General features: G+C 39.1%; 1 protein-coding gene across 2 annotated transcripts in view; it reads left to right on the forward strand.

Moving 5' to 3' along the window:
- Nucleotides 1–4,413: 4,413 nt before the first annotated feature.
- rbm20 (RNA binding motif protein 20) overlaps nt 4,414–17,231 on the forward strand; it is a 48,927-nt gene continuing 36,109 nt past the window's right edge. Inside the window, exon 1 of one of the 2 annotated variants that reach the window (XM_085805366.1) lies at nt 4,414–5,073. In XM_085805366.1, the coding sequence (XP_085661492.1) occupies nt 4,952–5,073 (122 nt within the window). In that variant the 5' untranslated portion in view covers nt 4,414–4,951. The remainder of the gene's footprint in view (nt 5,074–17,231) is intronic. The other variant, XM_085805284.1, reaches the window with a different exon arrangement.

The following is a 17,231-nucleotide window of genomic DNA, read 5'->3' on the forward strand; positions in this document are numbered from 1 at the left end:
TTTTACAAGATGTGACACTTAGTTGTTTGCTAGTTAAGAAAGCTGCTATTCAAGTCTATAAAATGTGACCGTGTTAACAAACTCTCGCAGTCTCAGCTGTTTAATGATTCTCAGGTTTGGGGTGAAATCTTTTAGCACAGAATCTGATAAAGACAGAGCATCCACCGCTGATGTTAGCGTTGTGAAGGTCTATAAAACACAAGTGTTTGTAAACTTGCTTCTACTTTTGGCTGCTTAAAATAGGAACTTTTCTGGTCTCATGAAGCCAGTTTTATGATTGGATGATAGCGGCTCTGTGTGCTGTAGCAGGGCTGTGTGTCACTGTGTTATTTTAGTTCAACAATAAAAAAAATGCAACTGCTGTGCCGTCGTGAACAATGGAATTTACAGGCCGTTGTTGTCAGCGATTGCTGGTGCCTCATTCCTTTTTTAAGCTCTTTTTATGAGGTCATATGTTCTCTGGATCCTTGGCCAAATGCTGATGGCTGGTCTTTACTTCTCTGAAGTCTGGGAGAGCCACATAGGCACACATGTCTATACTGCAAGTTAGACTACAAAGTCTCTTTTTGTAGAGGTTTTAAATGAACATTTTTGAATGGACGTTTGCATCTATATGTACTCTTGGCTGTGTGTATGTGTGGAATTAAATGTGAGACTTTTCCATCCTGCAGAGTATACATTTATATTTAATCCACCGATTTTTAAAACTAATTTATAAGGATACAGTTATCAGCTCTGACCAAAAACCAGATAGATGTGTCTGTGCGTTTGTGTGTTGTACCGTGGGAAGTGTGTCTGTTAGAGTGCACACAACAAAAGAGGTCTACTGAAATAGATACCTTCTTCTCATGCAATGGCCATAATCACATTTGACCTTCAGTGTGTATGTAAGCGTGTCACATGTGTTCGTGAATGAATTTGTGAGCATCGGCTTGTCACATACTGTGGCCTGCGCAGTTCTCAACATAGAGGTCTCACTATAATGAGGCTAAAGGTAGAGAATTAGAACGGTTTTAATTAACAGACTAAGCCATCTTAATAGCTTCACACATGTCAGCTTAAATCCTCTGCAAAATAAACATTCCCCACTTTATGGGAATGCCCAGGTCCAGAGCAGCATTCTCAGCTGCACTGCGAGCATTTTCTGGAAAACTGATCGCTTGGAATGGGAGCTGCTTCTCACTTAGCACAGTCTTATTTCGGCATTTGGCAAGTGGGTTTGATTGTGATAGTTGATGTTGTTGCTACATTATTGTGTCCAAAAATGTGATAGTAATACTGATATGGTTAGTTTATATTTTTAATCTAACGAAATTAGCACTTAAGACAAACCACCTTCCTGGTGGTCTCTTAGACATAGTGCACTGATTTCGAATCCACACACCAATTTGGCCATGAATGTTGTAGTCTTCAACACAGTTTCTTGTCTAATATTATTAAAGTATTTCAGTAGTCTGCCAAAGTTAATCAAACTGCTTCATCCTATTTTTGATATAACTAGTGCTACATTTCTTCAAATAATTCTCAATATAGGTAAAAGACTGACACAACATAGGACATATTGAGAAACATTTTAGTTAAACATGTACAACCACTTGTTTGCACCCCCCATGGTTTTGTAACTGAGAGTCGTGCCTTAGACTCACTCCCTTTGTCAGTACTTGGGTCTTTATAAGGCCTCTTGCTGCCACTCTTTATCCTCAAAAATGACTTTTCATCTTTCGGCTTTTCACCAACAGCTGGCTACTCAGATCTCAGTTCGCATGACAGATCTACTTGGCAAGGTTGCAGTGGTGATTTATGGGAAGTGTGGTTTGATGGCAGCCTTTGTTTAGAGGGAGAAGAAGTCTTCACTAGTACTCTGACTACAACGACCACAAACAACAGAGACAGGAGAATTTTTACATCGAAAGCACACAGACTGACAAAGGCACGCAGACTCCGTCAGATGTGTGACTATAAAGTTCTCTCTGTGATCATTTTAAAGGTTGGATAAGGAGCAGTAATGTAGATCTAATGTGTTTATGTAGGTGATAGTTCTCCTCAAATTTCTGTGGCTGGCGTGCAGTGCCGTGTATTTTTTAATTTCAGAGGAATGTCTCCAGTCCAGTATGTAACCATGTACAACTGCAAGAAATACTCCCAACAAATAGGTGGCACTGTATTACCAGAAAGTCCATTCCTATTGTAAGAAATAAGAAAATGCACTTTGTTCAGACCCTCCTCCCCTTCCCCTGCGTCATAGTCCCACTTCCCCTGCCCGTCAGCATGCTCACCTTGACAAATCCTGGCAGGCTACTACATAACTGGCACGAAGTTTTGACCAGCCCTCTCTGTACGTGACTTTTAGGGTGCACACAATAGTATGCTGCATGTGTATAACTCGCTTGCCAATTACAACCAAGTTTCAGCCCTCACACGTATGTTTAGCTAATGTTAGGTTGAATAAATCTACCGTCATAGTAGGGCTGTTGGTATCATGTGAATAATGTTTTATGTGACTGGTTGTTTTCTATGGTTATTGTGAGATTGAAGATCATGATTTCTTACCCAGTCAGAGAGCAGCATCAGTAGTTGATGAGACAGAGGATTTCACAGCAGCATACTCACAGTTACTATGAGGGACAGTGACTATTGTCTCTTTCAGAACAAAGTGGTAACAAAAGATCGAGCAAACCAAGGCTAGCTGGTCAGCTTGCTAACTTAGTGAGATGTCTCATATAGACACCTTTGACATAACATCAAAAGTGTTGATTCTATCTTTGTTCATTTTTGATGATTAAACTAAAATACTTTCAAATTAACCCATTAAATTGTAATTCACCTCTGTTACTGGCATGCTTAACACTGAGTCATTCAGGCATGCACCATTATAGAAACCACTTCATGCTACAGTGGTATCTGCTTTCTCCCAGCGCCAAAAATAAGTGGGGGGATTGTTATGTAGACTTGGGACATGAATATATGCACATGCGTCTGCACACACGCATCAGTTCTGCAGGGGTTGTCAGCAAGGAAACAGCCTTTTTTTTATGTTTCTGAATTTTGCCATTCATCATAGAAGCAGACATTGTGAACATAGAGAGGATGCCTTCTGTCTTGGCTGTCAAAGAAAATATCCTTTGTGTCAATTCTATCTCAAGTGAGAGTGGTTTTCTCTGCGATGTCACGACACACTTCTTGCTGCCACTTTTACTCATCACACTTACGTTTGCGAAAGACCATGAAGGTGTTATCAGACAGAACGCAAAGCAAATCCTTGGCCTGACTGTATGTGCCGTCTGTGTTTATCCACCTCAAATGGCTAGCCACTAGTGCATCAACAGATGTTGGCAGTAAGTTAGCTAGCTATGCACTGAACAACCACGTGCATGTGCATGTGTGACGGCTCAGAACCAGTGATCTCAGATTATCAGGAACTCCACTTCTTTGTATTTTAATCTAAATGTCTAGAGCTAAAGCCACTTTTCATGGCAGTGATTCGTGTTTCACGTTGGAGTCTCCAAACTGTAACAACATCGGAAAAAGTCGCCTTTTGACAAAAAAAAGAAAAAGAAATAAATAGGGACCTGCTGTGCTGTGTAAAAAAAAACAACAACAACAAAAAACTGACGGCGAGTGAGTGTCTTGACTTCCTGTATCTTGCCCTTCAAATTAAAAGCCCTAAAGCCTTTCAAGACACAGCTCCAAATGTTTTTTGTTTTTTTTCCTGCGACCAATCGACCAATCGACCAATGAAATTTTGGTCGGCTAATTATTTTTTTGGTTGACTATTTGGGGGCAGCCCTACAAAGAAGCTTAATGTAATGCTGTTTAGTGAACTGGAATTGGATATAGCAGCGTAGCCTATGTAATCTATCTATCCTTGCTACTGTGAAAGATGGTCATTTCACATGATTAAATTAGCATAGTCAAATTAGCATTCCTAGGCTGGTCCTCTGGAAACAGACCTGGTTCTCAGCCATTAACCCCACCAAGTGACAGTTTCCTATCCAACCTAAATAAATAATTAAAAATCTGTGAAAATGAGAGACCTGAAGCTACGGACCATTTCTCTTCCTTATGTGGTCTGGTGCACCATTCAAGAATTGCTGACATGCTCTCACTCAGTACTATTCTTCCACTAACACTGATTTATTACCAAACCCTCCCTACCTTTTGGCTCACAGATGTGAAACCCCAGACTGTCAGCCCATTACAAAATGTGAATAATCTGACACTGTGCTCCAGGGGCTGGAGACTGGACCCCTCCAATGATTCAGCGGCTAAATTGATCCCGACACCTACTGAGTGACTGATGGCATTCCCAGGACCCCAGTGCATCCCTTCATTGGCCAGACTATGTGAGGGTGCGTGTGTCTGTGCGTGTGTTTGTGTGTGACTGTAGAGGTGATAATCAGCAGTGGCCTGAGGGACTTTCTTGTCCCTGTTGTTGTGCCGCGTGGAGCTGCCCAGGACTGGGTCTCCCAGTTGGTCTCTTTCAACTCACCCCCCTCCTGCCATCCCCTGAGCCCACCTCCTCTGTTATTCCCTCTTAAACTTCCCTCAGTCATCCTCTTGTTTCCCTTTGAAGAGACTCTGCTTTGATTTCCCCACTTTTTTTGACACTGGACACAAGAGGGGCAAAGGAAAGTTGTGGAGGTGTACGTAGTGTAATTTACAGGGGGAAACGAGTTGGAAAGAAAAGGCTAAAGGGGCTTTGCTGCTGTCGATCAGGAGTGGCTTTGTGGAAGAGCCCCTGCTGAAGCACTCAGCAGCCGATCTTTTCCCACCTGCTGGCCTTTCTGTCATCTGTTCATGTAGCAAGGGGAGAGAAAACCAGAGCAGGCTAGAGAAAGTTGCCTCATCAGGATTTGCTGTCTTTGGATCGTGGTAGTTATTTTTGAGGGGGAGGGTTTTTGGAGGTTAAGGGTGTTGAGGCTGCAGGTGGTGCTAGGGAGTTTGTTTTGCCATGCAGCAATCTTGGGATCGGACAAGGAGCTTTGAGAGTGTTAAGACAGGCCATACAAAAATGCTGGGGAAAGGACAAAGTGGCGGATATCCGTCTGAGACAACCGGTGAACTCTTGCAGAGGTAAGAGGAAATTATGTCCACCATAAAATCAGAGAGTATATACAGTACATGCACATGCCTGGTGCTCACATTGCTGTATGAAAAATGCATTTGTTCCACAGGGATTTGGGTGACACCATTCATGCATACACATAATTTTGAAAAGTATAGCTGCCGTGGTGAGACGTGTCTGTGGAGGATGAATTATATCCAGGAAGTGCCTAATACAGACTGTGTTCTGGACACTACTGTCGGTCTTTAAGTAAAAAGGCAAATATGTAAAAAAGTATGGACAAAAAGTCTCAAACTTGAACTTATTTTTACTTGTGACACAGGTCTTGACTTATTTTCAATGAGTTAAAAAAAATGTGAAATTATTTATTTGCCATTTCATTCAGTTAACCACATTTTTGTGATTACAAATATTTAGGTCTTATCCTTTTTAAAATGTTTTGATTTAAAGTAAATTTATATCTGTAAATCTTTGTGTATTTATAGATATATAATGTATTTTCAATATACACAGTTGCAGTAATTACAACTCCTATGTTTCTAATTTAATCTGCCACTAAATAAAATCTTCCGGATTTGTTGCAGAGTTCAATGTTTTTTTGCTTTTACGGTAGTTACATGTATTGCAAACATCAAGAAGAATAAATATATATAATATAGAATTTATTGTATTAAAAGACATGTTATAGTGGGTAAGGTAGTAGTTAGATAATATTAACAAGCACTTCATATATAACATGATAAAATTAAAACAATTAGATTTTAATAATGTTTAATTATTATTTTGTAAAATAAGATGACCAAAACTGCTTGCTTATCTAAAATCTGCATATTTATTGAAAAGTAAATCACATCTTCATACAAAAAATATCTATAATATATTTATATAACTTTGCCAAACACAGCCAAAGAAGAAACAAATAAATGTTTGTCAGTACATAGTAATTGCGTAAACCCACTCAAAAAACGTGGGTCATCCCATACCTTGCATCAACTGTAAGACATGTAGATTTTGTTACCGTTTTTCGTGTCTATCCATATTTGGGAAATTCTGATGTAACGCCTTTAGGACAAAAATGCAGCAGGTGAAGTCATTTGAATCAGGCCTCTTGCTGTGAAAACATGTCAAGGCCCTATATTCAATTTCTCAGCTTCACTGTATAGCTGTATGTCAGCGCTGGGTGCGGCTTTTACACTTTGACAACCAAGCCACGATCCAATAATCTGTCACAGTTCTGTTACAAATGATCCAACACATTTCATCCCTGTATTATATTTTGTGATATTCAGTGTATTCTGTACAAATTGAAGTATTGTGTATTAATTGAGGACTGAATTTGCCCTCTTGAATTAAACTTCTCATCCACAGTAGCAAACAGTGATTAGAACAAGCAAGTTATTTGGCATAATTTGTTGTTGAATATCTAATTGTCAGGATTTAAGAGAGTGTATTTATTTGCAGTCTTACTGTGTTTCCTAAGCAGCAATAAATGAATCCATACATGGATTTAAATCTGCTGCTTTTTTCAGATGAGTGAATTAAGGATGTACCGCCCAACTTGATATCCAGAAGTGTCTTCTGTTAGACTTTGTATCGGCCTTTTGCGTCTATTTTCTCCAAAGATTTGTTCATGCATAATTGCTTAAAGCCGTATAGGTGTATGTTAAAAATGACACGGTAATTGATTGATTCGCTTTGCTAATACTGAAGATTAATATACTTACTCTCAGTTACTTAACAAGTGTTGGACTCGTCTTCATGCAAGCTTACCCACAAAATTTAAATATTTAGCTGTACTAAATTAAAAAAAAAAATATATATATATATATATATATATATATAATTCACAATTAAATTTTGTACAATATTGATAAACTTGCATTAACAATGGTTCCAGGCCAAAGTTGAGCTTTATAAATTTAAGTCTAAAAAAATTGGAGAACCTTCACCTAGCTAAATAAATTAGATGAGTCTTAAACAGATGAGTTTGAAATATAAAGTATAGCACATAAACGTTGTTTGTTCCCATTTGAGTCAGAGATTACATCTCACAGTAGCCGTAGCAACACCTGTTGGAGTCTTTTACTGATACAGGATAATGTGTGATCTTAACTTGATATAAAGATGGTATAAACACCAGTTCTTTTTAGTCATTCTCTGGACAATTCACCCAATGGCATTTAGTTTTCATGTAATTCTAGATGTCTATCAGGGAGTTATCAACATACAGCATAAACACTCAGCTTCTGTTTTGATTAATTTTGCGGATTAAAATGCAGGACGATCCAAGACCTTTGTAAAATACAAGTCACATCTAAAGACAGCTGTTATATATATACAGTATATACTACTGATAGGTAAAGCTAAAATGATTTACAGTTTTTTTCTTTTTTCCTTTTTTTTGTGTTTTTGACCATGTCTGTGCATGACTATGTACGTTGCTGATTTGCTGTGGCTCCTATATGAACCACTGTGTATGGTTCTTACAACTGCTGTAAGGTTCATACAAAAGAAAAAGAAATGAAGCAAAGACTTGCATTATTACGAATGAAGCCACTGGTTTTGGGTACAAGGAAGCAAGATGTAAAGACGTGAATAGTGAAGGGACTGAAGGATCCTGGTGGGAAGAGTTATGGTTGGATAGTCTTGCCTGGTTTGTGATGAGTTTCTGTGATGGGTTGTTCTTCGACTGATTTGTGATCTAAAAGAGATTAGTAAAACATGGTGAACATGTTGAGTTTCACTTTTTTCACATTAGTGTTCATCGTAGTTCACTTTCCTCTTCTCACTGTTGCTTCCCACCTGCTGGCTCTATATCACTTTGGCACTTGGGGAAGTTGTCTAAACAAATTTCACTTTGTATCGCTGATACGTGCAAATGTCAGGGGAATGGTAAACCCTATAGAATTGTACTTTTCTGTCATGCATTGTGCTTTATTTGCAGTCAAACTATGTGCTTAGGTTTTTCTTTTTCTTTTCTTGATTTATGTTTTCAGGAAAGCCATAGCCACGTTTCCTGACTTAACCTGAAGACACCAAATGTTGTATTGCCTTTCTCACACTTAACTTAGTAAAAGGTGCAATTTGCAGTAAGGCAGTAGGGAATAATTCCTTCAGATGTTGTGTTTTCCCTTTCTTCTTTGTGGCTGGCTGTAAAAAGTGCCAGTACTCCAGTGACAAATTTCCACAGTATCAGCACAGTTCAGTAACTATAGTCATATGGTCCACCATTACCAATATAGTCATATTACAAAAAGAACTGAAAGAAACTGTTTATTAAACCCATATTGAACTGCCCACTGGTCCACTTAGCTATGTCTGTCTGGTGAGTGTGTTGGTAAATCTTTCAAAATATTACAAATCTCCATAGGAAACTGAAGCTGACTGGTGAAGTAAGAGTTTCAGTCCTGTTCCACCAGCGGTCATTAACATAGGCTTTGTTGTCTGGACTTAGATGTGACGACTGATTAGTGAGGTGGCTTTACAGCTCCGTGACGGTGGGCTACTCCTTTGAAATGCGTGATGTTTGTTTGAAAAAGGTCGAGCTAAATAAATGCCATGTGTGTGTTATTTCAGAGAAGGACACAGATGTTTTTGTTGTTGTTGTTTTTTTATTGTCACACCTCAGTCGTGGTTCATAGTTGATCCTCACAGTCACGAGCTTGTATTAAAAAGGAATGGCAGTGTATACGCAGTGTATGTGTTGCCTCCCGCAAAATGTATTTTGAAACACCATTAGGAGGATTTTGTGGTATTAACATCTCATCCTCACTTCCCTGGGGACTAGATTTTATCTCCTCTCGTCACCACCGCTAACGACAAGTAGCACTAGATTAGCTTTGTCCTGGTCGTGAGAAGATTTGTCTCCCCTTTGTTTTGCTTTCAGGAATTGTATTTTTATTGTGTCACCCCCTGTAGTCTTACAACCACATCCCTCCCCCACCACCACCTTAAGCATGTGTTCATTGCTGTGTTGACACATGGCAGCAACTGCTAATCTTGATGTTAAACGGCTGACAGTTGCATGGCACCAGGCAGGGCCCTTTGAGGCCTCAGAGTTGCCGTAGCCATGTTGGAGTCCACTTTTGTGGTGACATAAGTCAAAACATAGGTCCATCATTTAATTAGATCAACATGCAGTTGGTATGTGAAACGCAGCCATGATATCGGCCTAAATAACAATGGAGTGCAATGAGAAGAAGAGTGACCAGTTACCTCTAACTCAGACACAATGAACGTGCCATGTATGCACAAATGCAATTCGAGTGGCAGGTGCATAAGACTTGCTGTGTATAATTCAGAGTGACAGAGCATAACGACAAGACATTTAAGTGCAAGTCACCTCTCCAACATAGTGTTGCACATCTAATTTTAATGGCATCTAGCTTTTGTTCCACTTGAGCTTGAATGCACCAGTTGGAGTTGCTTTAAACAGAAGCTGGAGTCTATATAATGCTGTACAGTCTTAGCAAGCATGTAATGGAGGACAGCTAAGTAACTTGTGAAACTCATTCTCATTCAGCACTCCCAAAATTAAATTTGCATGAATAGAGTAGCTACATACTGGCATAGTGGATGGAATTTTTGCACTGAAGGGGGGCTCTAATTTCATTATACCACGAGTAGGCCTATAATGACAAATAAAGGCATTCTGATTCTGATTCTGAATAACCTTCCACTCTTGTTATACAGACACACAGACACACAGACACACACACACACACACACACACACACACACACACACACACACACACACACACACGCCATCATTTTAAACCTGCTCCATTTACAGAACTATTAAATACACATTCTTAAACAGTTTTAGCAGCATACAGTCTTTGGAGGGTGTTTATAAAAAACACCATTGTGACCTGATTTTGTGGAGTCAGTCAACACTGTAATACTGTGAAAACTAAGTCCCAGAACATATCCAATTGTAACAATCTCTGTATATAAATCTTGCAACAGTGCTGCAACTCGTCTTCTTCTACTTTCTGTTTGTTTCAGTTGATTGTATTCATCAAAAACAAAACTAGTGAAATATCTACTAGTGCTGTAGATTTGTATTAAGTATTTCATCTTAGTGGAAAAGGGTTCCCTGGCGTTGAGTTGAAGACTTAACAGGGCCAACTATCTGGAACAATGGGAGTGGCCAGAGTTAAAGAGGCTTAAATGTCTTTATACACTCTATCAGCATGAAACGAAAGCAATGAGAAAAGAGTGCTGTCAAATATTTCCATCTGTATATATTTACCGATGAGATTTGCACATAACTTGGACAGGCTTGAGTGGGATACACCAGTTAATCCTAAAATCATCACAGTTTCAGGGTTTAGTTCTGTTGCTGCTATAAATGACACCGTAATGTGACTCAGATGGTCTGATGGCCTTCTGATATGATGCGGGAAAAAATGTCAGCTTGCGCAGTATTAAGTAAAATGAGAAGCTGTGATATAGTTTGTATGGCTTGAACACGGTTACCCAGTGTCGTCAGTACCAGCAGCAGTGGCAGGTCGTTATCTATTTATGCTAGTGAACTGTGACAAAACTGTATAGTGTCGTCTTATAACCCTGTCCCCTGTTGTGACCGGCTACCCTAAAACTGATCTAGATGAACAGGATTATTGAATAGGACAGTTGCACTGTTCTGAGTGGTACTGTTTTGTTAAGGGCTCCTAATAACCTCAATACCCACCCATCATGAGTTCTACGCTGAAAATGTTTCCTTCCATCTACTTTCTGACTGAAAAATGGTAGTTACACCTAAAAGGACAAAGAGTTAACTTTATAATATTTTGACTTCCTGGAAGATTAAGCAGTATTTGACCTTAGCTCAAACTACAGGACACAATCAATCAAGTCCTTTTGGGATCATCTCTTCATCACTGCCTTACCAGTCCTTAATGCTTAAATATATGAGCTGGCAGAGTTTAAAGGTCTCGGTGTAAACACAATCTAAATTTAAAGGGTTGTTCATATGAAACTAATGAAGTGCTTTACCCCTGAGGGCACTTTATCGTGCAGGCTGCACCACTCATTAAAATGAAACTAACTTGTAACTGTGACATTTTTCAGATTATAGTACTCTGTGTCTATGCATAGTGACTCTGTTTGTGTTGATGTGTATGTTTTCATAAATGTTTTGGGTTTTTAAGTGTTTGTGGATTTTATATGAGAATTACACATTCTACAATTGAATTTTGAGTCTTTTGAGAATTTACACAACAGCCCAAATTATCAGTAAATTTTACACTTATTAAGATATTTAAAAAATCCTTCCTGATTTTTTGGGAAGTGTCATCCATGTTGTCTTTTCTCCATCAGTTCTAGGGGGCATGGTCCCACATTTTGTAAAAAAGTATTAGACTAATTTATCAATCTTGTCTGTGTCTAGAACTTTGCATTTGTTATTGCATGGTCATCCCCTTAGAACGTCGAACGCTTTGGTCAGAAGCACAAGATAAGATCTTAAAAGTGGTAGGCAGACATGACACCAGTTCTTCACACTTCCAAACCATATGGTGCAGGTATTCCTGATGCCGCATGCAGAACTTCACGCATTGTCGGATTAACAGAGACCAGATGTCATTCATTCCAACAGAATGAATACATGGACAGTAATGGACTAGGATCCCTTGTGGCCGTTTGTGGACTGATTTTATGAAGACAAATGATTGTTAAAACAAAAATTCCCACAACAACGTGTTGGGTTTCACTTGTAATGGATTTAGTACTACAATGTGACTTACCATACTGTAGTCGGGCCATTTCCTCACATGAATGTATAAATACATACCACTTTCCACTTGTCGCTTGAACCAAAAATATCCAAACAACGAGCCACAATTTGATCAAGGTAATTGTTTGCTGTTGAGCCAAAAGGCAGGAAGGAAGGTAATATGCAGCTAGTAGTTTCATCCAGCAAAGTGTGGTGTCGGTCACAGTGATTACACAGATGGAAATATATGGATCCAAAGTTTGTACTTGTTCTCTTCACAAAATCTATATCAGTTATCCAGCTCTTCACGAGGAACCTCCTTCTTTTGCGTCTTGTGTATTTGTAAAAGGCGTAATATAAATGTGTGGATCATGTTTCCTTTTCCTCAAACTGGAAAGAGCAGTTATGCAACACAGGTTTAAAAAATTAATGCAAACACACGAGGGACAACGAGGAGTTTGTATTTGGTTATAAAAAAAGTCTAATATTAATGTGGTTGAATCTACGTTACCCACACTTGTTAATGGCTCCATTTTTGATAAATCTATGGTTTTGTCTCTGTCGTTATTTTGTTATTATTAGTGGTGGAAATGTTGGGCGAGCCGACCAGCGTTTCCTTACTCTCGGTTTCGCGGACGCTGCCCAGCGGATCATGGGAATAACGCCGCCGAATTGCCGTTTATGGTGGGAACTACGACGGTATCTGATCATCTTCCAACCTCTGACTTTAATTCTTGATGAATGAAAACATTCTTGGCAAGACGTCCGTCTTGCGCCGGTTCAAGAATTTCACAGTACGCATGGAGGCTCATGGTAAATGTAGTATGAAAACACTTCGCTTTCCAAAACTCCTTGTTGTCCCTTTAAGGAAAGTGAAAGGTTTTTTGAGTATGTGGAGCGATTGGAAGGAATTAGGTTAACTCGGTAGAAATTGGGTATGTTTTGTCAAAAGATGTAGGTTAGTGGCAGTGTAGGTGAGCTTGGATGTGGGCACTTTGAATTCAGCATTATCAATACCCACGTTTGTTTCCATGAGTCATATGTGAGTCAGATACAGTTTTAAGAACTTCAATAGGCCTACTGCCTACAAGGCTAACATAAGTAGGGGGCTTCAGCTTCATGTTGTCTATGGGTCGTTAATTAGTATTTGTTAAAGAGATGCTCAAGGGAAGGGAGAGGGAGTCACACTCTACACATTGGTCAAAAGTTACGTCTTACATTTTAACCCTCTCACATTGTAACACTGAAACTGACACAAACATGTGCAGATCACAAGATTTATATCACTTTCGCCCTCACAAACTATAAAAACTACAAGAATATTACACTTAAATAGACAAATCCTTTACAAAATTAAAACCTGGGACATACCAGACCAGATATTGTTGTGATTTTTAAACAGCCTCTTTTGATTGCTCTAAAAAAATCTGTGAAAATGAAACAAGCTGAATTTATTTAGTTAATATTTCCGCTGTGTGTGTCAATCTAGATGACATGGCTAAATTTGACCTGGGCATCAGATGATATTTGAGACAAGAATCACAGATATTATTAATAATAGGTCAGTGTTGGTATGTTAGGTCTTTATAGATAATTAATAGAAATAGGTCTTTGTTTTGATCGTCTTTCCATCGGACTACATTAGCCTCAGCACAAGGTCACACATCATACACACGGATCAATGAGCCGCCACAGCTATGAATTTGGAGAATGTACTGAATGCATGTTGCCCTACAGGTTTAACAGTAGGACATTAGGGGTGTCTAAGTGACACATAAAACCCACCTCCTGTTTTAAGTCCCTCACAGTCGCCCTGCTCTGCTCCGTTAGGCCGGCACCAACAGCTGAGGCCAGGGGAGATTGCAGCACGTGGCCTCACCCCAAAGGCATCTTGCTTTCGTCTACATGGTGAGAGGGCCAGAATACAGGAAATCAAATTGACTGTACCTCTGGTGAAGACAGGTGCAGTACACATGCACAGCAACACAGGACCACCAGAAAATAAAATTGTGTTAACAAATTAAATCAACATATAGACAGACTTGTTTATCTTCCAAAGACAAAATTATTTCAGGTGACCAAACACTAAGTCATTGAATTACTTTTTAATAATAATAATAATAATAATAATGGATTACATTTATAGTATATAGCGCTTTTCTATTGTTACCCATTACCCAAAGCACACGTTCATACAGCTAGACCTCCCCTTTCTATGCTCTTTCTCTCTGTATACCCATCCATCATGCCAAGATTTTGTTTGCCTAGTCATATTCACATACATTTTTGTCACATGTACTGAAGTTATTTTCTAAGACAAAAGTACTCTTTTAGCCCAGCTATTTTGCATTTTATATGTCTGTCTGTGTGTATGTGTCTGTACTGCAGTATGTCTGTGGATGTTCGAGGTTGTAGAGGCAACATGCTGTAAACTAATCTTACACAGTATTACTGACAATGAATGTATGTCATTGCATGGTGATAATCAGTGTTAATACAATCCTTTCTTGTCTTGGAAAAGGCAGCGCCCGCTCAAGAATGTGTGACGGGAATGGAAGCGGGCAGACTGAAAAACAGATACGCAACGCAGAATGTCAGAGGCAGATACAGCCCGTGATATATTAAGGATTTACTCTAACTTTGTACGTAGGATTTGAAATTAGTTGGTGACATAAATACAAAGAGGTCGACCGTTAGTGGTTATTGAATTAGGGCTTGAATTCTGTCACTGTGAGGGTGTGGATGAGCAAGTGGCCCCCATCACATCGGCAGGGCTCTGGCTATGTATAGGCCCCTAATAGCAGAGATGCCAGACTCAGCCTTGTAGTCCAGAAAGAGAGAGGCTGCTCAGTCGGGAACACCAGGCAAGCAGAAAAGAGGCGAGGGGTGATAATTACCTACCTATAATTGTTAATAATCACCAGATAAATAATCTGTGCAAGAAACATGATTCATTCATCCTGACGTCAATAGGTAGAGTGGCAGTGTCTGATGTTTTTGCTAACTGCAGTGAGCCAGGGAGATGTTTATGTGTTTGTCTGGCCACTAAGCTTTTAATTACACTTTCATAAGAGAGAAAAGTCAGCTGGTCTAGGATTTAGCCGTATTAAATGGTTAATATGATGTCAAGCCTATTCATTGCTTTATCAAGTGTTAAGATATTGGATTCATGTGTTTGATGCAGTGACAGTGTGATGTACTGTGTGCTAAGAACTTTGACATAATTCAGTGTAAGGCTTTGTGCGCCCCTTCAACACTCAATTACATGTGCCATCAATTGATGCGTTGATGCACATACAACAGTACCTTGAGGTCAGGAGTGGCTCTGCTGGGATACACAATTCTTACTGACAGATTGACTTTTATGTGAAACAAATATGTTACCCATGGGAGAAGGTGATAAACATTGGTATTTGACCCGAGCATATGGCCTGGCCATGAGGTTAACAGATTTATCCACAGCAATTTGGCAACTTCTTAAAAACATGTTTTTGCACCAGTAGGTCAGCTATTAGATGAACACAACATTTTAAAACTGACCTCATCAAAACAAATTTCATCTGCAAATTTGTTATTGTCACCTGTGATTTCCCCACAACCTTGTAAATATAACATCAAATGGGTTTCCATCAGGAAAAGTGGCTCTTGAATGCTGTTCAGTCTGACATTTCTCTATTGTGTTTTTGAGTGGTAAATAGCTTGAGGTTTGTGGCCAGACATTGAACACTATATCATCCAATGTCAGACCTCATTTAGTTACTGAGTTGAATCTGTCACATGTCTATCTTGTGTGTGCAAAGTGCATAAGTATCACTGAACTGACTTGTTTGTTGTTTGGGTAGTAAAGCAGTATAGGTTCTAAAACTAGCTTTTGTATCGTGTTGCTTGTCATAGTCTTACAGATACAGATTTATGGGTCTAGGGTCAGCAATGTCTTTGCCATCCAAGGTAGGACATTGCACTATTAGTCATACACAGTCTAATTAAATCATTCTGTGTTTTTACCAGATTATTGCACTCTGTACGGGACTCTTGTGTAGCAGAGAAAAGCTCAAAGGCACTGGTCACACCTCTGAACACATTTGACTGTATGTGGCATTGAGCTTAAAGAAGCTTGGTGATTTGTGGAGGTATTAAAATACCGTAATGTGGTTGACTCATGTTGCATTTTAACACATTCCTACTTGTTTTCTTCCTTGTAAGGCGAAAGGGAAAGCCTGGCTGAGGCAGTAGAAAGAAGAGGCTGTCCTCAGTCTGGCACATTCAGATCATATGCATTGCGGGCACCAAATAGAAAGTCTATACATTTTCATACCGTTCCTATCTGCGGCCCACCTTATATGTTCATTGTATAGTATTAGGTTTTAATCATGTAATCAGCCAGTTTTGGCCACATATTAAATATGCTGACATTTAAAAGTTTAACTTAACTCAACTTGAACTGAAGCCTTGAAATTAAAACTAGGATCTTGGATGTTAAGCTCTGTTAAACTGTTGCAATATTGGAGTACAATATCACAAAAACACAACATTAAATGTTTTCAACTAGAACATGGAGGCTTCAAGAGTTCTTTCAACCTTTTGTGAAATCAGTAGATAAATGTGTATTTGACTTGTTTTGTTTCAGTTGGCTGCAAAGGTAAATTGTTGATGACATTTCTCTCACCACAGCAATTGACAGACATGATTAAATGTCTGTCAGTTACTGTGGTGAGAGAAACCTGTCCAGAGTGAAACTTTTGCAAAACACCAACTCTCAACTTGAAGAGACACTGCAGCTACAGTTACACAGTAATCCAACCACTCTTTCCTTAAGCTAGTTCACACTTCAGCCACAGATTTTACACCAGTGGGATCCCACAGAACTTTGGATCTGATTTACATCCAGGGATTAGGTTTAAATGGGCTGAGAAGGATGGCAATAGGATGAGAGACTCTCAAGGGACAGTAGTGCCACCAGTGAGAACCACTCTGTCTGTCAACATGTCCACTTTGTATTATCTTTCCTGTAATCAAAACCCACGGCACTTTGCCACACTCTCTACACCATAATAATAAGTTATTTAGTGACAGCCATTCATGAATATGTTTCCCAAACAAGACTTTCAGAGTTTATCCCGTTAGCTTAGCATCTCTGTGGGTGTGTTGAATGTTTCACAGAATGTTTTTACGTCAGAATATTATTCCATGTTATTGGGAAAAAAATTAGATAATGGGAAAGGAAATGTGTTTACATACTGTGAGTTAGCACCATGATAACATGGATTTACATGCAGTTGGTTAGTAATAAAATGTTCCCAAATCTACATATCTCAAACTAAAATGCTTTGGTTCATAAAATACCGTTAGCGATATACAGTATGACTCGCAACTTGAAGATTTCTATTTTTCCCAGAACGGACACAGGATGTGTAGAGCTTGAGTTTCCCTGTGTTGTGTTCTCACA

This window comes from Trachurus japonicus, chromosome 1 (genome assembly GCF_045865225.1).
Source record: "Trachurus japonicus isolate A0001 chromosome 1, Traja_1.0".
NCBI classification, from domain to species: domain Eukaryota; kingdom Metazoa; phylum Chordata; class Actinopteri; order Carangiformes; family Carangidae; genus Trachurus; species Trachurus japonicus.